General features: G+C 46.4%; 2 protein-coding genes across 3 annotated transcripts in view; one reads left to right on the top strand and one right to left on the bottom strand.

Annotated features, from left to right (window-relative positions):
• The window catches only part of COPA (COPI coat complex subunit alpha), a 42,748-nt gene extending 31,163 nt beyond the window's left edge, over positions 1-11,585 (bottom strand). Inside the window, exons 1-6 of the mRNA XM_043879049.1 lie at positions 11,429-11,585; positions 7,988-8,101; positions 7,729-7,802; positions 4,504-4,584; positions 2,944-3,020; positions 2,115-2,224 (exon numbers count right to left, since the gene is read on the bottom strand). Of these exons, the coding sequence (XP_043734984.1) occupies positions 2,115-2,224; positions 2,944-3,020; positions 4,504-4,584; positions 7,729-7,802; positions 7,988-8,101; positions 11,429-11,468 (496 nt within the window). The 5' untranslated portion in view covers positions 11,469-11,585. The remainder of the gene's footprint in view (positions 1-2,114; positions 2,225-2,943; positions 3,021-4,503; positions 4,585-7,728; positions 7,803-7,987; positions 8,102-11,428) is intronic.
• Positions 11,586-11,622: 37 nt separating this feature from the next.
• On the top strand, positions 11,623-25,868 carry NCSTN (nicastrin). 2 transcript variants are annotated; one of them, XM_043879050.1, is made up of 17 exons: positions 11,623-11,778; positions 13,237-13,341; positions 15,667-15,790; positions 16,210-16,331; positions 16,747-16,892; positions 17,682-17,832; positions 18,351-18,460; positions 18,693-18,845; positions 19,502-19,606; positions 19,795-19,872; positions 20,714-20,886; positions 22,680-22,782; positions 22,891-22,986; positions 23,502-23,589; positions 23,853-24,007; positions 24,255-24,467; positions 25,051-25,868. In XM_043879050.1, the coding sequence occupies exons 1-17, from the start codon at positions 11,694-11,696 to the stop codon at positions 25,171-25,173; spliced, it is 2,130 nt and encodes a 709-aa protein (XP_043734985.1). In that variant the 5' UTR covers positions 11,623-11,693; the 3' UTR covers positions 25,174-25,868. The 2 variants fall into 2 exon arrangements, with proteins under 2 accessions (XP_043734985.1, XP_043734986.1); XM_043879051.1 differs by lacking the exon at positions 11,623-11,778 and adding an exon at positions 11,811-12,280.
• The last annotated feature ends 358 nt before the right edge of the window (positions 25,869-26,226 follow it).

The raw sequence follows: 26,226 nt of genomic DNA, 5'->3' as shown, positions 1-26,226 counted from the left end.
TCCATTCTGGTTAAGGGGTTACTGGAAATCAAGAGAGTTGTGAGTATAGAAAAACACTTAGAAATGGTAAAGAAAGCATTAACATTAGCAACATTAGTACAACATTTTCAGTACCACACACACCAAGTATAGCAATTGTAATGTTATTATATAGTAATCCATGCACTTTACACATTCAAGAGCAAGTATAAACCCCAACTGGGGTCATACTTTCTCCCTCTCTTCTCTGATTTAGGGCCTTTGATTGTGACGCAAATATGTTTTCCTACGAAAGTGAAGAAAATGATTTCTTGCCCTGGGCATTTCATGATGACCAAAGAGAATCCATTTACCTAAGGATTACCAAATTGTTTTTGCTAGGTCACAGGGAAACTGCTCTGCCAGCTTCAGGTGGCATCAACACTACTCTTAAAGAGTGGAGCAGTATAAGGCCCTTCCCAATCCCATGTTCTAGGAAAGATTTAAGCCCCAATGGTCTAAGGATTGGTTTATGCATATAACAAATTCACTTCTCTGTGATCTAGAAGGGCAGTACCTGTATACCATGCTTAGAACTGAGAAAACAGTCACTAAAAAGTGTCTTAGTAGCAGGTAACTCTCTCACAGATCCCCAGTTGAGAAAGGCCATTCTAAGTAAATGCCCCTGGTCAGCTCAAACAGCATAAACTGGGACCCAGCTCCATTTGGCTCCTAAATGCTGAGACAGAGAGGGTGCTTTGAAAGTGTGCACAGTTAACAACTACCGAAGGTCAGAGCTTGGTTACTGGAGGAGTGACTGATAAGCTCCCTGGTACTAGCAGTGAGGAGAGGGCACAGGATCCACAGTGCCTGTGCCCCACTCTTCCTGCTGGCATGGCTGGTCACATCTGGGTGTACTTCAAAAAACCCAGCTAGTCTGACGGAAAACTGCAATGGCAGAAGCCCTAGCAGAAGAGAGTGCAACTGCCCTATCTCCAATACAGTCTTGTTTATACCACTTCTTTCTTAACTCTGAACCTTTGAAAACTGCAGAGCATGATGCGGAGCTTTTACTTTCCAACTGTCCTCATCTTCCCCTTGGCTTATTTCCATACGACATGAATCTTAAATAACTGCTATTACAACATTCCACATGTTGCACCCAGGAATCCAAATTCTCAACTTGCTGTTTATTAATGGTTTGTTAGAACAGCAAGTATTAATATCATACTGCTCCGGCCCACCACGACACAAGGAGTTGGGAAAAGTTATCAACTTTCTTTGTTACCACAAAGAACCTGGAAAAGACCTACAAGCAGTCCTTCTTTTCACAGAATGAAAACAGTGCTCTGTGGACTAGCCATGGACTTTTCAGAGTCCAATCTCTAAGAATTTCTAAGGCAACAAACAACTAGAAACAATTTAGCAACTGCTAAATAAATTTAACTGGGCAAAGAACTATAGCATTTAGTTTCATTTCCCTACAGCATTTCTCAAGAAAGCACTTCCATTTTTCTAGTATGTCAATCTCATAGGTACAGCCCTTTCTCTGCATTTAAATTCTCAGTTCTCTATACAGTCCTAAAAATTTAAATTCTTATCTCCAAATTAAGATACTGTATATAAACTGTGAAAAGAAGAATTATCCCAGCTACTCAAAATCTACAAGTTATTTTTCATCCTAGAAGTCTGCCTGTTAAAAGGTTTTCTGGACATGAAAATCCTTCCTCCAACCCTCACTCTCTTTACAGTAGATGGTATGTAATAGAAGGATTTTCCTATTTCTAAATGAAGCCACAGGATCTAAAAGCCCTGTTTCCCTGTACTAATCTATTCCCAAAATTCATTTCTGTCAAAGATTTTTCTTATTTTAGTGGAAAGCTTGATTCTTAAATATTCCCAACAGTACAAAGATTGATCTAACTAAAATGTGGAATTTTCTTAAAATTAAATTTTCTAGAGCAACAACTTTCCTTAGAATACTTCTAACATGAACCATCAAACCACATTTAATATCCTCAGAAACAAAGACACTATTACATGAAAACAGAATACTCTAAATTTTTCTGTTCCAAGTCAACTACCCTCACTATTTTAAGCAATTGCAGTTTTGCGCCAGACACAACTAGGTTGTCCCCTGAACTTGGGCAGCTCACCAGAAATATCCCAAACGCGCACAGTCTGGTCCAGGCTGGCTGATACGACCAGGTCTTCTGAAGGATGGAACTGAGCACACATTACATAATGATTGTGCCCTGTTAACACACTGCAAGAGGAAGAAAAAAAGACAATACCAAATTAGAGGTAGGAATCAACAGACTCCTACATGTTAAATGCTATATTCCACATTGAACAGATGAAGGTCCAATTACACTCTTTTGGAGGCCAAGGCAAGTCATCTTAACAATTCTGAATTAATAATAATAAGCAGAGTCGGCTATTTCAAGCTTGGCTCTCTTCTTGCTTGTAATGTTTCAGTGTTTATTACTAGTTTCAAAAGAACTGAGACTGCACAGCACTCCTCTCATTAACGATGCATTAAAATATCAAAATAAATGAAATCTTATTCATACTAAAACTATCTGTTAGATTTTAAGGGGGTATCCCTTTTAAAGGACGTCACTTTAAATGGTCCTTACATACTTATAAAAAGCTCTATAACCAAACACAAAGCAGGACAGAGCTCTAGACCCTGACTCACGTTTCTTGGAAACAGAACTGAAAACCAGCTAAAAATTTTGTCTCAAAAGCCTAGCTATATGACTTCTTTCCCCTGGAAAGAAATGATCAGAAAATCCAGGTTCACATATTACTAATGAGATTGCTTCTGTATTTATTTTTTTATATACAAGAGTGTCTTACAAATACAATCAGTAATTAATCAACAGACACAGCCCATTAGGGACAGGAGATGACTGTTCTAAAGAGAAATTGATTATGAGAAAACTAGAAATGAAGGTGTTTTTGAGCTGTCTCCTGCTTTACCAGACACAGGTTCTAGACTGCCAGTTCCACACTCGGATGGTCTGATCATCTGAGGCACTCAGAATCCAAGGATATTCCTGAAAAATATTCCAGACAAAGGGTTTGAACATTAACAGATGTGTTCTTCCAGGTTCCATTTCTCTCTTTGGAGGAAATATTTCATTGTCTGACATCCAGCTAGTCTCTAAACGATTCTGAGTTACCAGGCTAGTTGTCTGTTCCTCCTACCATTCCACCAGCTCTTCCCAACTTCGGGACTTTCAACTATAAGGTTTAACAGTGGAAGCCAGACCATAACAGAGTCTCAGAGACAAATAGTATAATATACATTTACATTTACATATGTGCTTATGTATATGTGATTTATATTTATAAATAGTTAATCTTGTAAATCAAGATCCTGTGAAAGGATCTCTGTTTAACTCTAAGACTGGAATATTGTTTTAAAGTCTGACTTGTCCCTGCCAGACCATCCAGTCTCAAAAAATTCCAGAGTCTCAGAAAAGAAAGCAGAAAGTAACATGTAAAAAAAATTCAGCCCGTTTACAGTCTTTAAACTTTTTAAGAGAAGGAAGTATTTCTTAGTCACAGCTGTCTCTCTGGTGTTAAGCAGAGAACTTAACGAGCACAAGGTACACACATACTTACTAAACTGAAAAAAAAAATAAAAGGAAATAAGCTTTTCCTAAGTTTCCAGTTGAATGGTAACTTGTTCTAGGCAAGAGTCTTCAGCAAGTCCTTCATGGCAATGACAAACAGTTCCTTCTGAATAGATTTACCTATTGAATGGTTATCATTCTCAACTATTTCAGCTATAATTTTCACATTCATCTTCTCCTATTCTACCCTAATTCTTTTTAACTTTAAAAAAGGAAATAGAGAATAATTAGCCCAGAATTTACTGTTCATTTTGTCATACTCTTTCTTACTTAATTCAAGAGACTTAAGTTTACTAAGAGTCAAGGAATAGTACAAGTTAATTCTAATAGCATATATTAATAATTATAGAGAAATCCAGTCAGGATGGGAAGAGATTAAGAGGCTGGGAGTCTTAATCTTTAACTCAGTATCTGTCTACTATGAAACCTAACAAATCAAAAAAGGTAGTAAGCTTGGCTAAGGCAACAGCCTCTACCAGACCCTAAAATCCTAGGATAAAAGCATATGATTGTCAATGCTTCAAAACATTAGGCAGCATCAAAATGGCATCTTATCTTGACATTCCTCCAAGAAACACCTACTTAGTAACACCCCACATGTGATTAGCCTGCAAACTTCTGTTTGCTAGTTCAGCAAATTTAAAATCAAATCTCTGCTTTTCCCTACAGAGAATCAATGTCTTCCTCATAAAGGCCACTGAATACAATTAAATTCAAATATAACCCTGAGTGCTTCCTCTCACAGAAGGAAACAAAGCAGAGGGGCCAACACGCCACAGATCCGAGAAGAATCAATAACGTGGTTCTGTTATCAAAAGCATGGATTCTTCAGGAGCATGGAGAAGGTTCCTACAGGGAAATTGAAGAATGCTCTAAAACTAGAGCCAGAACAGTTACTTACATGATGAAAAAACGTAGTGCGGATGTAGTCTAAGTGCCCAAGCAACGTGAAGAGACAGCGCCGAAGCTTGTAATTCCACACCTGCAAAGAGAGAAATTCAACTAAAGGAGTAAGGACATAAAGTTGTGAGCCTCTATAACGCGCAGGTTTCTCGATAAACAAGCTGGGATTTATATTTTGGCATCTTTAAATAGGTAGAACTCTTGACAGGGAACCTTGTTTAAGGCTGGAGGGGAAAAGACTATGAATGAAAATGTAAGTAGCTACACACGTGTGGGGAGCGGGAAAAGCAAGGCTAGTGAAACCTGAAAGAAAATGACGGAAAGGCTTTTCTTTTTTTCTGGGAAGAAATCACGTCTATTTAATAAGACAAAATGTTTATCTAAGGCTCAGCTTGAAACTCTTCTACTGAATAATTGTGTTCTTACCTTGAATATAGACCCCTTACTTGGTGCTTACCTATCACCTTAATTGTGGGTAAAAAAAGTAGGACGGATATGACTTCAAAGGAAACAATAATAGAACATATAGCATCATCTTTTGTTAGGCTTGGTGGCAAAAGATGCCCATACATTCATGGTCTGTACTCATCTATCATGCAAATTACTTTAACTCAACACTATGGAAAATACAACATTGCTCAGATATGCTGAGCTACGCAGAAAAATATTATATTTAGATAAGAAGTTAAGCCAGCTACCAAAGTATCAGGCATCGATGGACACAACTGAGAAAGACGCTGAAACCAAGACCATAAACGTAAGATAGCTCACACTTCCTATCCAGAAAAACTCCCAAAAGTATAAAAAGAGACAGATGCCTTTTTCCCTTCTATAAAATTTAATGCTTGTTTATAATCTATCCAGGCCAGCCTGTTACTATTTTTTCCTATTTTTACTTAAAAATTGTTTTCTTTCATAAATCACAAGTGATCCATTTCCTGTAACAAATTTGAATAACCCCAAATCCAGCATTTCCAAACAAGAATGTAAGCTCCCTAAAGGCAGGGTCCTTGTCCATCATGCTCAACACTATACCCCCAGCATCTAATGTAGCAGTTAACACTTAGTAGGTGCACAAAAGGTATGTGCAGCAGAAATGAGAAAAGATAAATAACACAAAAAGTGAAAATATTAGAATATACTCACATTCATCTGTTGAGTCATCTATAAATAAATACACATGTATACAGTGGAGTTTGACTTTCACACAAAAATTAGATCGTACCATAAATACTATTGTGTAACTAGCTTTTTCCCCCTTATAGAGTTCAGTTTTTTAAACTTTCATTCATTATTTCTTGCTTCAAATCATCTTGATTCCTTTACAGGCCTCTATCAAGTTCCAGAACTATGAATTCTGAAAGACCTATAGGGTTTTTAGACTCTGGCCATTTGTGATTCCTGTCTTACTCTTTGTAAATCAGGATTATACTAATGCTACATTTATCTGGGTGTAGCAAAAAATATGATGGTCCACAAACATGACTTTTCAAGATGATCCTACTTTCATCAGAGTAATATAAATCCCAGCATGATAGCACTACATACCCATCAATTAACTAAATAAATAACATCTTTCAGATATAATTCAAATCCCATATAATTCACCCATTCTAGAATTCAGTAGTTCTTAATACATAGTTATTTAACCATGAGCACAATCAATTTTAGAACATTTCATTACCATCAAATGAAAACTATACCCATTAGGAGTCATTCCTCATTTTCTCCCAATCCCCTCAAACTCCAGACAACCATTAATCAACAGTCTCTACTGATTTGCTCTACTGATCTGAACACTGCAAGTAAATGAAAGTTAATCCATTTTCACAAGTACTAATGACTTTGGGAAAAAATTGTTTTCTTAAATGTCACTCAGTTTTGTCTTAAACAGATCATGAAGAACCCAAGTTAACCATTCTTAATACTCAATGGTCATCACTTTACTAGAAATATGACCAGGGAGGGACAGCCTGAGGAGCTTCTGAGGCCCATCAGGTGGTCCAAGCTTCCACTGCCTGCCCCCAGGATCAGTGCCTAAAATCTAGGAAGAGAGCTGTCCTTCCTATCATTCTAATGCACATTTTCTCTACAGGCAGCTGTCGCTCTTCATGCCTGTCATGTAAGTCCTACTGTATGATTTATAGCTTCCTTAGGTAGCTTCTGAAAAAGATTATTTTTTTCATGAAGTAAATTTTTCTGGTGCGGTTGGATACATCATCTCCTCTCCATTTTTAATGTTACTGCTGAAGCTCATGCTCTGTTCATTACCCACGTGGACTTTTGTAATGGTCTCCTAACTAGGATCTGCCTCCAGTCTTGCCCAAGTCATCCAATCTTTTCTCTATATTGCCATTTAAGTAACCTTTTTTTTTTTTTTTAAAAAGTGAATCTGGGGGCTTCCCTGGTGACTCAGTGGTGAAGAAACGGCCTGCCGATACAGGAGACACAGGTTTGATTCCTGGTCCGGGAAGAGCCCACGTGCCACGCAGGAACTAAGCCTGTGCTCACGCGCAGCTCCCGAGCCCGTGCACTCTGGAGCCTGCGCTCCACAACCAGAGAAGAAGCCACACGGAGAAGCCTGCACGCAGCAACTAGAGAGCAGCCCCGACTCACACCCGAGAGAAGAGCCTGCACAGCAACGAAGGCCCAGCACAGCCAAATAAGTAAACAAATAAGCGTCAATCTAGTATCACTCCTCTATTTAAACTCCTTTAATGGTTCCTCGTTATTTGTATGATAACATCCAAACTTCTGAGTACTACAGAGAGGTACGCCATTATCCGGCCCTTCTCATCTTCTGCTCCTCTCACCTTTCTTCCAGATTTTATCCAAAACTAATTATAGTTTCTCAAATGTATCCAGCTATGTCATGCTTTTTGTTCTTGTACCTAGATTGTCCTTACCCATTTCACTTTATCTATCTATGGTGCATTCACTAACCTGTACATGCTATTATTAGGGTATATATTTAACTCCTCCATTAGAATAAAAGCTCCTTGAGAACAGAGACCATTTCTTATTTACTTTTGAATTCTAAAAATAAAAAACAGCATCTGCAACATAGTAAACATTCAATAAATGTTCACTGGATAAGTGCTCTGGATAATGTCAAAAGCCTGAGCTCTATACAAATGAGACATCTGGCTTTTTAGTCCCTTCTGTGATTCCCAAACTTCACATTACCTGTCCTTTACTCCCAGTCATGACAGACCCATTATACCTTAATCTTATAGTCGTCTCCTCCAGAGACAAACAGTGGCTGCTGCTTATGGAAGTCAATGCCTCGTACTGGACCTAGGGAAGAAAGCAGGCAATACATGTTAAAAAGACAGTTATGCTCCGAGTCTCCAAGGTGATTCTTATTCAGAATTTTCCAGTTCGATCCCTCCCGTGTTCTTTAATCCTAAAGAAAGCTTAAACTACTCCAGAAGACAATACTTATATTTCTTTTAGCTTCTTCCTAAAAACTGTTATCTTACCATCATGTTCATCAAACTTGTCAATGAGGGTACACATCCGATAGTCCCATAACTGGATGACGCCATTGTGTAAACTGGTCAGGATCCAGGGTCTTTTGGGGTGAAAGCTGAGTCCTGGATAAAAAAAAAAAAAAAAAAGACAATGATCCAATGAGCAAAGTAAGCCCCACAATGTTACCTCCTGCCAACTGTGATAAGAAAATGGGACAGCTAGGTAAAAACTGGGTTCATATATTTATTCACTGGATGCCACACATCGTGACTTTTATGGTATTATGTGTTGGATTTTTTATTATATTTCCTTAAATACTGCTGAGCTCTGGTTTAGGATGCAGTTACTTCGAATTGGTTGATCCTTTAGAGGTTTGCTTTTTAAGTTTTGGATGGGTCCACAGCAGCCTTTAGCCTAGGTCTAATCTGGCATCACTATTAAAGCAATACCCACTGCCTGTTTTCCAATGTCTGAAAACCTTCGTTTCACACGTTTTGTTCAGTTGTGCAGGTATTTAAGATGGGAAGATAAACCTGGTCTCTGTTATTCCATTATGACTGGGAATGGGAGTCCACAGTAGTTTGGAGAGTATACTTTCAGGTTTTTAATGCAATCCATATTGTTTTATGAAAATGGAGATAACATTATAATATTCTACAAATTTGTTTTCTCACTTAACTACATATAATGTATCTCATAACACTTTAAGTACATCTAGACTTAGCCTTTCTTTTTAATGACTGCAACGTACAAATACGCCACTTTTTAAACTATTCTTCTAATGGGCATTTAAGTTTTTCCCCCTTTTATCTACCAGAAAACATGATCCAATGAAGATGCTTCCACACATAATCCAGTCTGTTTGTATTATTACTGATTTACACTAAAGACTGGAAATGAGATTTGTTCGGGAACAAGTATTTGCATTTAACATTTTGGAAGATACTATTTGATTGCAAAAAGACTGTATCAATATACAGTCTCACCAAGTTTCTGAAGGTACTGAGAATAGGATGGTATCAGTTATTTGTTGTTTTGTTTTAGTACTCTAACACCACTTCTTTCATTACTAGTGAGGTAAAGAGTATTTTGATTTATTTATTTAACATTTTTATTTCTTCTTCTAAGCTGTCCATTTTCCACTAGGTTGCTCATTCCCCACCCTCATTCCCATTATATATAAGAACATTCATTAATAGATATTAACTCTCAAATATTTTGATATCCCCTCCCTGGCCAATTTTCTTCCCTATGCCCAATAAGGAAATTAGGAGCAGAAAAGAAAGCTCCAGGATTATAAAGACACATTTCAGCCATCCAGGAATTCTTAATGGCACTCTTCTTTATGATCAAGATTCCCAAGAGACATAGAAACTTCTCAAAATCTATTCTCACATTAATAATGGCCTCCAGTTTTTGAGCTATTGAGTCTACGCCAGTCATCTTTTATATACTTTCTCATTTTAATTATCTCTAAAAAAGAATGTTAATTATTCACGTATTCAGTTCAGTTCACTCGCTCAGTTGTGTCCGACTCTTTGCGACCTCATGAAATGCAGCACGCCAGGCCTCCATGTCCATCACCAACTCCTGGAGTTCACCCAAACCCATGTCCATCTAGCTGATGATGCCATCCAACCATCTCATCGTCTGTCATTTCCTTCTCCTCCTGCCCTCAGTCTTTCCCAGCACCAGGGTCTTTTCTAATGAGTCAGCTCTTCACATCAGGTGGCCAAAGTATTGGAATTTCAGCTTCAGCATCAGTCCTTCCAATCAACACCCAGAACTGATCTCCTTCAGGATGGACTGGTTGGATCTCCTTGCAGTCCAAGGGACTCTCAAGAGTCTTCTCCAACACCACAGTTCAAAAGCATCAATTCTTCGGTGCTCAGCTTTCTTTATAGTCTAAATCTCACATCCATACACGACCACTGGAAAAACCATAGCCTTGACTAGACGGAACTTTGTTGGCAAAATAATGACTCTGCTTTTTAATATGCTGTCTAGGTTGGTCATAACTTTCCTTCCAAAGATTAAGCGTCTTTTAATTTCATGGCTGCAGTCACCATCTGCAGTGATTTTGGAGCCCAGAAAAATAAAGTCAACCACTGTTTCCACTGTTTCCCCATCTATTTGCCATGAAGTGATGGGACCAGATGCCATGATCTTAGTTTTCTGAATGTTGAGCTTTAAGCCAACTTTTTCACTCTCCTCTTTCACTTTCATCAAGAGGCTCTTTAGTTCTTCACTTTCTGCCATAAGGGTGGTGTCATCTGCATATCTGAGGTTATTGATATTTCTCCCAGCAATCTTGATTCCAGCTTGTGCTTCCTCCAGCCCAGCAAGGAAATAGAAATGTTAAGTTGCCCAAAGTCCTGCAGTTCATTACTCAATGTTTCAGAATTTCAGAGTAAGCCCATATGACTCCAAATAGCAAGTTTCTAACCACTTTGCTATACTGCATCTTTTTTTTTTAATATTAGTAAATAGTCAAGGTACAAATCTTCTCCCCAAATCTCTGCCTCTGCCATTCTAACATTCTAAGAGATTACTACTGCATTATCAGTTGTTTGCAATTCACCTACATTCAGTGATGCACACGTTTTAGAGCTGTCATATTCAGGAAATAAAAATAAAAGATGTCCAATTAAATTTAAATTTCAGATAAACAACCAGCAATACTAAAACGTTACTTGCTTTTTATCTGAAATTCAAATCCAATTCAGTTCAGTTGCTCACTAGTGTCCAACTCTTTGCGACTCCACTGACTGAAGCATACCAGGCTTCCCTGTCCATCACCAACTCCCGGAGCTTACTCAAACTCATGTCCATCCTGTCGGTGATGCCATCCAACAATCTCATCCTCTGTCGTCCCCTTCTCCCCCTGCCTTCAATCTTTCCCAGCATCAGCACCCAAATCTAATTAGGTGTTCTCTATTTTATCTGGCAACCTTTGCAAACTCAGATTTAACAATGTCCTGTTTCGCAAAAGAGGCACCGGATTTTAGTACGGTGCAGCCGAAGGCCTCCTTTAAGAGGGGTGGCCACTGCTCATTTCCGAAAAAACTAGACTTGGATACGAATAGCAGAGGTCCAGACTCAATTCCCTGGGCCACTCCCTACAACACAGTCATCAAAAAGCCAACAGGTCAGAATAAAAGTCGCGTACAGGACCCAGGAGAGGGGAGGAGAAAGAAAAAGGGGCAAGCCAAACGAACCTCCTGCTGTGCGTTAACCACTACAATTAAATCAAATCCCAAGGGCACACCAAAGGCGACAGGACTGCAGGTGAATCGCCCGCCAGCCCTAAAGGCCTCCCTCTGTCTCAGGTTCTTCTAGGTTCGTACGGTGGGCCCAATTCAGCCCGTTAAATCCTCCCTCTTTCTTCCCCAGTGACAGGGCTGCCCCTGACATCTAGCCTCCGAGCTCCCTTTTCTAGTCTCCATTACCTTTGACCCGCGCACTCTTGGTCTCAAATTTGGTTAGCATCCTTCAGGTCTCGGGCTCCGAGCTGTTAACTGGAGTCCTGACACTCCCTGCCGGCCTACGGTTGCCTCCACGTCAGCGTCCCTCCGCCTCGACTCCCGGAAGTTCCACGGAAACGAACTTCCGGCCCCAGGAGCTCCGGGCCATAGAGACGGAGCCAGGGTTGGCCTAGAGGGGCCACTGCCGGAGAAGGTGGGAATTGAGGCTTCCGCTCAGCTGAGAGGCAAGATGGCCACCGCTGGGGGCGGCTCTGTGGCCGACCTGGGAAGTAGGAGTCTTCTTCGCCTTCTGTCTTTCTGCGTTCTACTGGCAGGTGAGGCCTCCCCTGCCCGTGAGCTCCAGTCTGTAAGGAGAACCCTCCGGATCTTCCCAGCCGCGAGAGCTGCCGTCTCCCATCTGGTCCCCGCAGCCCCTCCGTCCCCCCACCCTGTAAATCCTCTCTTTTTCGTTCCTACGACAGAAGTTCCCCCTTTGCCTGGACCTGAAGGTCCATTCTCCCCCGCGGCAGGTCGAGTCTCCCGATTTCCTCTTCCAGGCCTCTTGTTGAACTTACAGCTCAACTCTCTCCCACTTTGTCCGGATACCTCGTTTCCCCCACGGCCCAGCCACCCCACTGAAAATCAGAAAGGACAAATGTTAAGAGTTCAGCTTTCTTCCCAATGCGTTTAGACTTTTAAGATGAAAGCGCCTGGTTCTGTGGGTGCATTGCGGCGCTAAGCAAGGTAGATGCCTTATTTCTTTCTCGGTTGATTCCACCGCAAACACGCGTCCCTGTGCTTCACCTGGGTTTGTCCCATTAATAAAGTGAGACTAAGGTAAGCTATTAGTTCTCTTAACTGTTTATGCCGTGAAATAATGACTCAAGGAACTTTAGGCATTTATAATACGCACAGGTGTTTGCCTACACGCCTTTACTTTCTGGTATATGAGGCCCTAGAATGCAAACATTCCTGTTTATAGACATGATGATACCTTCCCCCAAATTGAGATTGTTTGTTTTAAAGATCTCCAAAGGAGAAACTGGGCTTCCCTGGTGGCTCAGTGGTGATGAATCCACCTGCTAATGCAGGAGATGCTGATTAGATCCCTGGGTCAGTAAAGATCCCCTGGGGAAGGAAACGGCAACCCACTCCAGTATTCTTGCCTAGGAAAGCCCATGGACAGAGGAGCCTAGGGGACTTCAGTCCATGGGGTCACAGAAGAGTGGCACTGGGCTTAGCAACTAAACAACAACAAAGGAAAATCTAGCTGCCCCTCACTGTGGGCACACACAAATTACTTACTGATATTAGATTAACTGACAGCGTATGTGGCATAAGTTTTCTGCCAGTTCTGTTCAGATTCCTGGAAAAAATGTCTCAGGGAGACTTTTGTTGTTGCTGTAATCTATGTTCTTAGACTGGCACCTGATTCTTAACTGACACATATTAACTAATTAGTGATGTATATACAAAGTAGAAAAATGGAAGTGTGATTGAGTATGCAACCAGAAGCAGGTACATCTAATGTTAAACGCCTTTGCTTTGATGAATCAAGTGTTTTCCCTTTAAGCTTCAGTGTCAGTTACTTTATGATTTGTAGCAACCCTCTGTGGTACATAGCTGAGTGCTTTTATTTGTTCCAGTAATGTTCCCGGGGAGTGAGAACGGTAGACATCAGTCCCATTTCGGATAGTATGATATACCCCAAACCATTCAACAAAGTTGTGGTATGACAGAGGCTAGTACCAATGTCTTCCAATTTCTTCTTACATGTTTTATCTTCTGATCAGGTTTGTGCGAAGGAAACTCAGTGGAGAGGAAGATCTACATCCCCTTAAATAAAACAGCTCCCTGTGTCCGTCTGCTTAATGCTACCCATCAGATTGGCTGCCAGTGTGAGTTGAGGTTGGGAACTGTGTTCGTGGCCGTTGACATTTCAGTCTGTGCCCTGGGTGTAATGATTGAAGTCTTGCTGGGGAACCTCAACACAAACTAGGTGATGAGGGTAGTAGGTGATAGAGAACCATTTGTCAAACCAGGCGAGGTAATAATTAATAAGAACAAACATTGAGGAAATACTACATACTAAACTTCTTATATGTGCATCTGATTTAACCATCACAACAACCTCATGAAGTAGCCCCTGTTATTACCCCCCATCTTACCAATATGAAACAGAGACCTAGAGAAGTGAGTAACTTCCAAGATTGTCCTGCTGGTCAGTGATGAAGCTTGGATTTGGTGGTCTAAGTTCTAATTTAGGACTCTTAAACACCCAGTAAGTTAGGTAGAAAGCTATACTCTTTCTTAGGAGAAAAAGCCTCACACTCTGTGAAGTCCAGTCATCACCTGCATGCTGAATGCTCTTTTTTTGGAACCAAAATGAGCTTCTGTAAGGCAGTGAACTCTTTGAAGAAGAAGACATTGAGAAAGCCAGATAGTTGCAAGAGGAAATAATAAAGCTTTTAAATTTGTCTTTATGTTTTGTAAATGTGTCCCTTGTCAACATGTTATAGTTATAAAACTATGAGGGAAAAAAGCTGTGATCAAAAGGCTGAATTCTGCAGTTCCTTGCTGCTTAACCTGTTGTCTTCAGATTTTGTTTGTTGGATAGTAGCTTTGATAGAATGTAGTTTTTTACAGGGAAGCAGGAAACTTAGAGTCAGATCTTGGCTTCTTCATCAAATTGGTTCCCTCTGAATCTGTTCATTCTTGTAAAAATGGTTAGAATATAAGTGCACAAAGCTGGAAGTCAGAACACCTTTAATAGATGTTTATTGATGATGTGAAGTGCCGTCTCAGCAGTACTTGGTAATGGTCTGAAACCTTCTGGTTTGGTTGGAGAAAACTAGACACTGGGAAGTGAAGGACTTGCTCAAAGTGGCAATTACTGTTTTTCTACCCACCCATCCCCTAGCTATATCCTGTGTTAATTATCCATGTCCTTGTTACAGCAAGTACTGGGAGTGGATTAACTGGTTCCAAACAGTTCCAAGTAAAGTTTTTGTTGGACCTCGTTCTTAAACCAGACTTGTGAGGAGAAGGGAGCCAGGTCCAGTGTGGAGTCGGATCAGGCTACTGCTGGTCTTGGCGGAACTCCACTTTAGTGCAAAAAGCTAGGCTCCTATCCTCCTGAAGTTGAGCTCTACAACATCCCCTCTGGGACTTAGTCATTCTGCTGCATGTCCTTGGAGTGGCCCTGTGGGAAGCAAAGCAGTAGCCTGTGGAGATAAAGCCTGGAGCCAATATGGAGAGGCAAGGGGGAGGGGCCAGTCTCTGGCCACTTCCTCATTAGGCTCTTGTTTCCTTTTCAGCCTACTTATTTCTAAATCTTACTTCATATCTGTCTATCTTTTACTCTTGGAGTAAAAGACCTCGGTTTGATCTTCTGTTTCTAATGCTCTGTTTCTGTTGGGCCCTTTTAAAAGTGCTCAAAAGGGGTAATCTATAGCTTTCTTTGCTTTCCTTCTTTTCTTTAACTCTTTCCCTATAGTATGAGATACTTCCAAGTTATCCGTGAAGCATCCTGGGGTAATACATGTGTCTGCTCCTGGCCTGGGGTGAACAGCCTAAGGTCTTTGGAAATGCTTGGTCCCCAGAAACGAGAGGACTTAATATCAGCACATCTAATCTCTTTGAGGACCATCATTTGGGAAGTTCTGTTCTACGGAACTCCTTGAACCTCTTGATTTAACTTTACCCAAAGCTGACCAAAAGCAAGTGAAGTCTTTCCCAAATAGGGCAGAGGAATGGAGAGCCATGGAGGCTATGAAGGCACGGAAATCTGCACAAAGGAAGATTTAGTGCAGGAACTCCAGGCTGGACATCTAGAGCCTGCCATTTCTTGGAGAAAGCACACATGTAAGACACATTGGTGTCTACTGCTACAGAATCTCGTATATAAGCCTAAGTGATGTTGAGGGAAGAGGACAAGAAAGTGAAGATCACAGAGCCTTTCTGACATTTTAACAAGCAAGGCCTGTAATAAGACTCCTGAGCTCTTTTGTCCTCCCTTCCTTCCTAGTAATCTTCAGATGGAACCAGGGCAGTTCTGCCCTTCAGTTTCACTCTAGAGTTGGCTGCATTAACCCAATGTCTTCTGACATTTTGAATGTGGGGTGGTGGGGTGATGGTGGTGGTGAATAATCTGCAGAATCAGTGAGGCAAGATCAGAATTGTTAGCTGTAGATGCTTTAATTTGACTCATTCTGTCCTGGCAGCTTCCATTAGTGGGGACACAGGGGTTATCCATGTAGTAGAGAAGAAAGAGGACCTGCAGTGGGTGTTGACTGACGGCCCTAACCCCCCTTACGTGGTTCTGCTAGAGGGCACACTCTTTACCAGGTAAGAACTCGGTGTTCCTGCTGGGGAAATGCATCCAGAGCAGGGGAGAGTCAGTGAACAGTCTTTCAGCTTGTGAGTGTAAACTTCCCTTGGCTGCCCTGGTCCCGTCAGGGGGTGGGTTGGTCCTCAGAACAAGAGATGTGCCATCAGAAGCAATCTCGGTGACCTTGTAAGTAGAACTCTGGGTGCATAAGGACCCCAGGAAGGAAAGGGATGTACAGATAGGGTAGATGAGATGAAGCCTTCAGCTCAGATTAGGTCATAGTTCTCATTCAGAAGCTGAAAGACCGAAAAGACAAGAAATGAGTCAGCAGTGGTGATTCCCCTAATTCCGCATTTGTTTCCACCCTAGAGGGCAGGACGTCAGGCTGCCTGATAATCTCCCTGCCTTCGTTCATGGCATTGTCGCCCCATTCCAGGGATGTGATGGAGAAGCTGAAGGGGAGATCCGGCCGAATTGCTGGCCTTGCAGTGTCTCTCGCCAAGCCCAGTCCCGCCTCAGGCTTGTCTCCCAGTCTGCAGTGCCCCAGTGATGGGTTTGGTGAGAGCCCCAGCGGGTCGGGGGGGCCTGCTGTCACCCAGAGCTCATCGTCGCTTCCTTCTCTGGGGGGTGGGGGTTGTGAAGGAGTACGTGTTTGTGTATACTGTGAGCAACTGCCTCCCGAACCGATTTCTTTGTCTTTGCCACCCACCTCTCCTGCCTCCTGCTCCCCCATCCTGTTTACCTTCCATTCTCCCTTTCTGTCACGTGTTCAGATCCCCAGCTGGCTAGCCCAGGGCTCCCTGCTGCCAGTGTGTGTTTCACCTTAGATGATGAGAAGGTGGTGCTTGTTGCTTTTTGCGCCTCTCCCTCCCCTGGAGCTCTTCCGCCCACCCTGGGATCTCCCAGCCCTCTCCCTTACCTGGTTTCTCGGTGCTCGGTGTCCCAGCATCCTGTCCCCTGTCCTCCCTTTCAGGTGTTTACTCCAACTCTTACGGGTCACAGTTTGCTCACTGCAGAGCCTTTCAGTGGAACAAGGTGGGCGACGGCTTGGCTTATGAAGACTTCAGTTTCCCCATTTTTCTTCTTGAAGATGAAAATGAAACTAATGTCATTAAGCAGGTAATGACTCTGCCAGCCCTTAGCACTTCTTACTTAGAATTATTTTTTAGGCTCTCCTCCTGTTTGGAGGGAGCCTCATTGTCCCAGGATACCCTCTGAAAGGCCATTGCTCCAAGAAGAGCCAAGAGGTTTATTTTTTTCATATTCCCTTCTCCTATTTCTCTTTTGCCTTAAAGTATAACATTAAAGGCTTTTAGACTAGAAGGAAGCATAAAGAATGTTTAATATGAGATAAGCTGTAGAGCCGTGATTAAGAACACTTTGTATGGTAAGGAAGAGCATTGGACTAGGAATTGAGAGATTCAGCTTAGTAATTTCTGAAGTTCTTTTTCGCTCTAGTGTTCCCTAATTCTAAGCTAATATTCTCTAATTTTGATACACAGAGCAGTTAAGAGGTTTGTGCAAAGTTTCATGGTGAGTTGATGTCCAGGCTGTCTTGAATTTGCTTTTTCTTTTTTTGAATTTGCTTTTTCATCTCCCAGTTTGGTGCTCTTTACAGCAAATTACAGTAGAAACAGTGACTGAAGCTCTGCATTGAGCCAGGCCGTTTGGTGTAGGGTGATTTCATCAGCCCCAGCTAAGTCGTTGAGTCTGTGACCCTTGGCACCTGTTGGGGACTTTTTCTCTCTGACCTTGTAGTGCCCGTGTTTGTACCAGACCGGGTACAGCCCTGTGGGTCAGGGACAGATATGGGAGCGGCTGAAGGATGGAGCCGGGCCCTCCTCCTTTTGGGGGGTGTGGGAGGGACACTACAGCTCCGGCCTCACCGGGGTCCTCCTCCCCTCGTAGTGCTACCGAGATCACAACCTGGGTCAGAACGGCTCGGCGCCGGCCTTCCCGCTGTGCGCCATGCAGCTCTTCTCACACATGCACGCCGTCATCAGCACCGTCACCTGCATGCGGCGCAGCTTCATCCAGAGCTCATTCAGCATCAACCCAGGTGGGACACGTCCGGGCGAGCTGGCTGCCCGGGGTGGGCGGGAGCATCCGCCCAGATGGGACACATCAGAGGGGGGAGCTGGCTGCCCGGGGTGGGCGGGAGCATCAACCCAGGTAGGACACGTCAGAGCGGGGAGCTGGCTGCCCGGGGTGGGCGGGAGTGTCAACCCAGGTGGGACACGTCGGCCGGGAGCTGGCTGCCTGGGGTGGGCAGGAGCATCAACCCAGGTGGGACACGTCCGGGTGCGCTGGCTGCCCGGGGTGGGCGGAAGGGGCCAGGCCGGTAAGCATGGCTGAGACCACTGCAGGACCAGGGTGGGCCCCAGCAGAGAACGCCGGGTAGAAGAAGCGGGAACGGTTCCACACAAATCGAGGTGGCTTGTCTCCAGCGGCAGAGAAACCAGCGTGGTGGAGCGGAGCCAGAGCAATGGCTCGCAGAGTCCGGGGGCTCAGGTCAGAGGCCCTCTCCACAGCCACCCTCCCCTCACTCCTGTTGCTCTCTCGCTGTGTCCTGTTCAGAGATTGTCTGTGACCCCCTGTCCGACTACAACGTGTGGAGCATGCTGAAGCCTATAAATGTATCTGGGACGCTGGAGCCGGACGACAGGGTTGTGGTGGCTGCCACCCGAGTGAGTGTTGGCCCAATCAGGGTGGGCGGGACGGGCACAGCAAGGACAGGCTGATCGGGGGTCTTAAGTTGCTACACTGGGGAGCCTCGGAGCAGGATCTGGACTGTGGGCGTCTAGCCATTGCCCCAGGATATGAATGTTTTCTTGGCCAGAACAGGGGAAAGGGGACTGGGGTCTGGCCCGAATTTCCATTTTCAAAGTGTACCCCCTCTGCCTTGTCTGCGCTACCCAGCTGGACAGTCGTTCTTTTTTCTGGAATGTGGCCCCAGGGGCCGAAAGTGCCGTCGCCTCCTTCGTCACGCAGCTGGCTGCAGCCGAAGCTCTGCAGAAGGCACCTGATGTGACCACCCTGCCCCGCAATGTCATGTTTGTCTTCTTCCAAGGGGTGAGGGCTCCTTGGCTGGGGTGCGATGGCGGGAAGAAGCAGGTGGTAAAGGTGGGAGTGGCTGTGGTTTGGGGAAGATCTCAGCACTTGGCCTGGTCGTTGTTCAGCGTCTGGAAAGTCTACATGTGTCTCCCCTTCAGGCTCCCTCATCTCAGGAAGCGTTTGCACCCTGACCCAGAATTGCTAAACTGCCGACTCCCTCACTCCCCGACTGATACAGTCTGTTCATTGTATTCTGTGGCCCCTTCCCCTGCCACCTTCACCCAGGAGCCCTGAGGCTCCCGCCTCTCCCCACCGCCACCACAGGCTGGCCGCGGAGTAGGGGAACCAGCAACTGTGGCTGAGTTGGAGGCGAGGGGAGAAGCAAGAGGCAGGCATATGACAGCTGATGTCCGCCTAGGGCCTACACAACTGTCGGCTCTCCCCGTGTCTGGGCTCAGGAAGTCCTCTGACACGTACATACGAGGCCTCCCTGCAGCGGGGAGGCGGGGAGGGAGGAGGGCAGAGTCGTGTGGCTCGGCTGGCCAGCAGCTGAGAGAACGCAGACAGTAGCAGCCTTTGTGCCTCGAGCTCTGAGGACCTGGCCCGGAGTCACTGAGGCTGCCCTCACGCTTTGGGGGTCTCTGCTCCCTTTCCCACCCGTCTGCACCCCTCAGGAAATTTTTGACTACATCGGCAGCTCGAGGATGGTCTACGACATGGAGAATGGCAAGTTCCCTGTGCAGCTAGAGAACATTGACGCTTTTGTGGAGCTGGGACAGGTGTGTGGCACGCATCCTCCCCCTTCCTTTTCTCCTCAAGGCTTTCCCTCAGCTGGTCCCGCGTCCTCGCTGAAGGTGCCGCCACCTCTCCCCTTGACTTCTGCTCCCACTCCTTTCTCCCTGGTATGGGAGGGAGGGGCCGGAAGGGGAGACTCATTATAAACGTTGCTCCTTCATCTCACCTCCAGGTGGCCTTAAGAAACTCACTAGAGCTTTGGATGCACACAGACCCCATGTCTCAGAAAAATGAAACTGTACTACACCAGGTAATCTGAGCATCTCTTCCCCGCTCACTTCCTCTTTCAGCAGCTCAGAATATGGGCTTGCCCTGGGCTTATCCCCACCAGCCTCCAGGGCGTGTGAGACAGGACCTTAGGTTGGGTGTTGACTAAAGGGTCAACTCCCCACCTGTTCCAGTTCCCTAGGAAAACCATGAGCTCAGCTCTTGTCACTATTCCCTGGGATGGGTAGTTCTCTGATCATTCGGTACCTAGCGAACTATCACTGCCCACTTAGGACAGGGTGTGGATGACTCCTTTCTTCTGCTAACCCAGGAACCTGGCCGTCCTGGTTACCCTGCCCGATTCTTGGCTGTGTCAGACTCCCTACCCAAACTGTTTTCCACTTTCCTCACTCCTGTTCAAGACCCTCCCTCCCTCAAAGTACAGCTATAGATCTGTTTTATCCCTGAGGTCCTCTTCCTGCCAGCCCAGCTTCAGTATCACCCCTGCCTCTTACAGCCTAGAGTGGACTACTGGTATGGCACTCAGTATTGTTTTGTATTATTTTTGCTCCTCCAGCTCTGCACAGTAAATAGTAAGTAAAACATCAGCTAAGACAATGTCCTGAGGACAGTTGAGTTTACCTATAAATATGAAAAAGAAAAAAAATCAACCACAGATCTCTTTCTTCTTTGTGTGGTGGTTTAAACAGGATAGTAGAAGCTGCAGGAAAATTCAGAGAGGCTTGATCCCAAAAGGCTTGCAGGATTTAGATCCAGGAGGATTTAGGGCTGCTTTGAAAGTTGGGCAGCATTTCAGGTCTGAGAGAGACCTCCTGCTTCCTCCCCTCGCAGCCTCCCGCCAGCTAATGCCCCTCCTCTCCCAGGTGGAGGCGCTCCTGAGCACCCTGGAGAAGAGTGGCGCTGCTGTCCCTGCCGTCGTCCTCAGGAGGCTGAACCAGTCCCAGCCTCTGCCACCGTCTTCTCTGCAGCGATTTCTTCGAGCTCGAAACATCTCTGGCGTTGTTCTTGCTGACCACTCTGCTTCCTTCCATAACCTGTAAGAGTTGCCCAGCCCGCCGCCTCTTCATTCCTGAAGAGACTCTGTCCTGCAGTCTGAGGTCCACAGGGGGGCAGTGTCCCTGTGTCAAGAGGAGTCACTGCTCGCCCCGTCCCCATGCCACCCTCGCCAGAACCTCAGGGCGATCTGTGTCCTTTGCTCAGTGTCCTGTTCTCATCTCGCATGATCTTCTCATTGGACTCGATGTTCATTTTAGAAAACAGTCCTCACCCGAGTCTCTTCGTAGCTCAGTACTCCTCATCCGTGGTTCCACCTGTCCGAGCTCTCCAGGGGCCTGAGTTCCCCAGGGCTGCCAGCAGAGGGCATCATTACAAATGCACAGTGGCATGGTGATGGGGACTCTGTGGCATTCCCCATTCCCCATGTCGGGAGGAGATAGAGCTGTCCCTGCCTGGGGCTGGCCCAAGGGTGACAGGAGGTACTCACACTGTGAAATGTCATGTGTTCTTACTGTGTGGTAACTGCATGTGGTTCAGTGTGGGTGTAAAAATGTTCCTACAGCCGAGGGGGCTCCAGAGATACGGGGCAAGGCTGGGCTAGTCACTTTTCTGCCAGTCCTGACTCCCCTAAACTGCCCCTAACTCGATGGCTAGGGTAATGGGGTTTTACTCAGGCTGGATTGCTAGGCCCCTAGCCTCCCTTCCCTTTTTCCAACAGGCCAAGTGAGTTTCTTTTTTTTTTTTTAACTTTATTTTTTTTTGGTGGTTCTGGGTCTTTGTTGCTGTGTGGGCTTTTCCCGAGTTGCAGCAGAGGGGCTTGTCTCTAGTTGTCGTGAGTGGGGACTGCTCTCTAGTTGCGGTGCGTGTAGGGCACGGGCTTGAGGGCTCCAGTCGCTGTGGTGTGTGGCCTCGATAGTTGGGCCTCCTGGGCTCTGGAGCCCAGGCTCAGCAGTTGTGTGGCGTGGGCTTAGTTGCTCCATGGTACGTGGTATCTTCCTGGACCAGGGATCAAGTCCGCGTCTCCTGCAATGGCAGGGAGATGCTTTACCGCTGAGCCACCAGGGAAACCCCCAAGTGTTTCTGAGTCAAATTGCCCAAGCTCTGGTTCTCCAGCCTCTGCCCAGTAGCACCTTCTCATTTATTGAGGGTGGTGACCGTTCCAGTGCGTAAGATCAGCTCTCTCCTCCAAACCTGTCTTCTGTACTACTTTGTGGTGAGAGGTGCTTCATCATTCACGGTGGACTTGACCATGTGATCGACTTGATTCCTTGTGGGGCAGGCTATTCAGTGGTGGTAGAGGCTGGGAGCTCTGTCCTCCTAGCTCCTCTTCTGAGCTCTGTCTCCTTGGGGCTCCAAGGAGCACTGAGGTGGTTTGACCCTGAGTCGTGTTACACATCTGTGGACAGGCCTGCTCGTCACCCTGTTCCCAGCCACCTTCAATATGAATGTGCGTTGAAACGATCTTACAGTTGCTCTGATAACGCGTGGTAGGGTTCTCTTGGCCACCCTCCTGTATCTCTGACCCAAACGACACAGAAGTGTTGCTTACGTTTTAGGCTCTCCCAGGAAGGCGCAGGTTCCGCATTTTGACCTCATTTACCTCTTCTGTCTTGTCGGTCACACAAGTCTTTGTATTTAAGCACTCCCCCCTGCACTCCTACTTCCCCATTCTCTATTCCTTCTTCAGTATGGCTGGAATCCTGATTTTCTCTCTTCCCTCATCCTTGGATGAGGAAAACTGAGACCTCAAGTTCCCAGAGAAGGGACAGTGGAGGGAGGAAAGGGCAGGGCCTGGCTGAGTGCAGCCAAGGCTCATTCCGGCTTTCCTGGCAGCTATTACCAAAGCGTTTACGACACCGCGGAGAACATTAACGTGACCTACCCTGAAGGGCAGAGTCCTGAGGAGGACCTGAACTTCGTGACAGACACGGCCAAGGTAGCGCGGGCTGGGTGGGAGCGTGGGGGACACAGCACGCGTGGCGTGTGTGTCAGTGTTGGCGGTCAGGGGATCTGGGCCGCTCAGCCCCCTCTCCTCCTACCACAGGCTCTGGCAGATGTGGCCACGGTGCTGGCGCGCGCACTGTACCAGCTCGCAGGAGGAACCAGCTTCAGTGACACCATAGAGGCTGATCCCCACACGGTAGGAGCGAGTGGGCCCCCGTTCCTTTCTGTCTGTTTACACAGAAGCAAGTGAGCTTCCCTGGGGGCTCAGACGGTAAAGCGCCTGCCTGCAATGCAGGACATCTGGGTTCCATCCCCGGGTCGGGAAGATCCCCTGGAGAAGGCAGTGGCGCCCCACTCCAGTACTCTTGTCTGGAAAATTCGATGGATGGAGGAGCCTGGTGGGCCACAGTCCGTGGGGTTGCAAAGAGTTGGACATGACTGAGCGACTTCACTGGGACACAGTGGGCTACCCCATCCTTTATCTTGGTCCCTGCCTAGTCTCCCAGACCTTGGCACTTAGCAGGCCTGGATGTGCGGGTGAGGACCACTGATGGTCTGGGTGTTCCCCCAGCGGGCCTCATCTGTGTCTCGTGACCAGCCACCAATTTCCCTACCCCAGTGTCTGGCCAATCTGGTTCCTACCCCATGACTGAAATCTCCACTAATAAAACTTTCCTTGGGCTCCAAGTCTCCTCCTTATCCCCATCCTAGGTTACCCGCCTGCTCTATGGGTTCCTGGTTAGAGCCAACAACTCATGGTTCCAGTCTATTCTCAGGCCGGACCTAAGGCCCTACTTGGGTGAGTACCTGGTATAGGGTGGGGTCCTTAACCAAGGGAAGGGATACAGAAAAAGTCATTATTTTGACTTAATCTTTACTTCTTTCTTTTTCCTATTTTCTTGACCCCCATTTGCCTCTCCTCCTCCTGAAATTTGTTGGATTCACTTCTCTTGACTTTCTCTTATCTGGCTGCTGCCAATCTTGGGCTCTCTCTGGCCCTGCCCATCTGCGCCCCCACCTTCCACCCACTGAATCCCCCCTTTCCGTGTGGTCTCCGCCCAGGTGATGGGCCTCTTCAGCATTACATCGCCGTCTCCAGCCCCACCAACACCACTTACGTTGTACAGTATGCCTTGGCCAACTTGACCGGCAAGGTGATCGACCTTACCCGGGAGCAGTGCCAGGACCCAAGTCAAGTCCCCACTGAAGACAAGGATGTGAGTGGTAGTAGACATCAGAGTGACCCCAGGGCCCCCTCCACCCGCCTTCTCTTGGGAAGGTTGGTGGATCTCCTAGGCTTGGTTGGACCCAAGGGATTGGGGTTGAGTGGTGGAGGGATGCAGCCCTTTGAGCTCGAGCATTGACGAGGCAGCAGCCTGGGTCAGCATGGACTAGCCAGACGGCAAAGGGGGAGGGTGAGCGAGGTCTGCATCAGCCCCTTGCTGGGACCTGTGTTCTGTGCAGCTATACGAGTATGCCTGGGTTCAGGGCCCTCTGAACGCCAATGAGACAGACCGGCTCCCCCGGTGCGTGCGCTCCACGGCACGCCTGGCCAGGGCCCTGTCCCCTGCCTTTGAGCTGAAGCAGTGGGGCTCCACCGAGTACTCGACATGGACCGAGAGCCGCTGGAAAGACATCCGCGCCCGGATATTTCTGATAGCCAGCAGAGAGCTGGAGGTGAGATGGGGAGGCTGGGGTGGCAGAGGTCTCTTGGACATCTTTCTGTTGCCTCCTGTCTCTTACCCCTGCCAGCTCTCATTTGCCCCCAAACCCTGCTGCACCCCTGTCCCTGGCCAGCCAGCATGTGCCGTCAGGAAGCTCGTCCTCACGGACAGTTTGCGTATGTGCTCGTCCTGGCCGTGGGCATGCATGGAGACCCCAGGAGACAGGGTGGAGCCCTTCCCCAGCTCCACTCCTGCCGGCATGCCCACCTACCAGAGCTAGAACATTGCTCTAACGCTTACTGAGCACCTATCACAAGTCATGTTGGCCACCAGAGAATCAGAGCCATGGCCCTGCCTTCAGGATGCTTCAAATCTAAGTCAAAAATGCAAAAGCAAGGACAGAGGTATTTTACTCCTCTTTCCAAATGGGGAGGCTGAGCCCCCAGATTGGGAGATGTTGCCTGTGATGGTTCAGGTCTTGGTGCTTAGAGCCAGCTCCAGGATTCTAACGCCCTGCCTCTGTGTCCCAAGCAGCTGCCACAGCAGCCCAGAGTTCTGAGAACACCTTTCTCCTTCCCTCCCACCCCCTCCTGCAGTTTATCACCCTGATAGTGGGCTTCGGCATCCTCGTCTTTTCTCTCATCGTCACCTACTGCATCAATGCCAAAGCCGATGTCCTTTTCATCACTCCCCGGGAACCAGGATCTGTGTCTTACTGAAGAGGACCCCAGCTTTTCCTGCCAGCTCTGCAGTTCGCTTCCTAGATCATCTGTCCCGCTGGGACATCAACCACTAGTTTGTCATGGAACCTCTCTGGGCCTGGCTCAGACTTGACTTTGACATAAAGCGGAACTGCCCAAAAGAGACAGTGAGAGATAATCGAGTCACCCACCGCCCGCATCTCCCCTTTCCTGTCTGCTCTCCGCTGTTCCTTCTTCCTTGCCCCTGCCTGATCCTGGGATGACAAATAGAAGCTTCCTGCTCCTGTCTGACTCCTGCCCCATGCTGGTTTAGAGCTCCCTGCCCTAACTTTCCCCTCTTCAGCGTCTCCTTTCTCTCCCCATCCTGCCTTATTCCTACCCATGCTCCCTGCTCCCCCCGCTCCCTTCCTGACCAGGAAGGACGTGAAGGGTTGAATGCCAGGAGCAAATGACAAGGAAGCCCTCAGGAGGACAGGGCCATCTGCGGGCTAAGCCTTCTGTCTCCCTCCAGCTGTCCCGTCTCCAGGCCCTTAGATGGCGCGTCAGGCTGGGTGTGCTGCGGGTGGGTATCCCACCTCCAGCCCACAGTACTCAGTTGTAATTTTTATTATGCTGTAATATCTGTTTTTGTTTTCTTTTTTTTCCTTTGTGTGTGTGTGTGTGTGTATGTAAATATATAAATAGCAAGTTTCATTAAAACAGACTGCCCCACACAACCCGTACCATTACCTGTTTTTTCCCCAGCCCCCTTATTCAGTGACCCTAGATTAGAGATGTAGAATTGCAACCTCCCGCGCTCTCCTCTCAGCTCCCAGAGGGCCCCAGGAGTGTGACTGTCACAAAGAGCAGACACTCCAGCAGAAGAGTTCCTTCTGGCCCCTGGTTTTCTTCTCGTGAGAGTGATGGAAACAGTTTCTTGCGACCCTGCATTCGACAGACATTTCTTTCCCTATCTGAGACCCAAGCTGGGGTACAGAGATGAAGGTCCTATAGCATGCATCCCTGACCCTTGAGTAACTCACATCTGGGGGGAAGGGAGAAACAGACACTCACAACTAGGTGTACTAAGTG

This window comes from Cervus elaphus, chromosome 20, assembly GCF_910594005.1.
Source record: "Cervus elaphus chromosome 20, mCerEla1.1, whole genome shotgun sequence".
Classification (NCBI taxonomy): Eukaryota; Metazoa; Chordata; class Mammalia; order Artiodactyla; family Cervidae; genus Cervus; species Cervus elaphus.
The sequence above is the reverse complement of the archived record's forward strand: the minus strand, read 5'-3'. Positions and strand labels throughout refer to the sequence as shown.

What these genes read in the sequence shown, in the direction of transcription:
- NCSTN (XM_043879050.1), top strand. Translation starts at nt 11,694, where the DNA reads ATGGCCACCGCTGGGGGCGGCTCTGTGGCCGACCTGGGAAGTAGGAGT. An exon ending in TAGAGGCTGATCCCCACACG is followed by an intron (nt 22,987 to 23,501) that starts GTAGGAGCGAGT and finishes TCCCCATCCTAG; the next exon opens with GTTACCCGCCTGCTCTATGG. An exon ending in GGACCTAAGGCCCTACTTGG is followed by an intron (nt 23,590 to 23,852) that starts GTGAGTACCTGG and finishes GTCTCCGCCCAG; the next exon opens with GTGATGGGCCTCTTCAGCAT.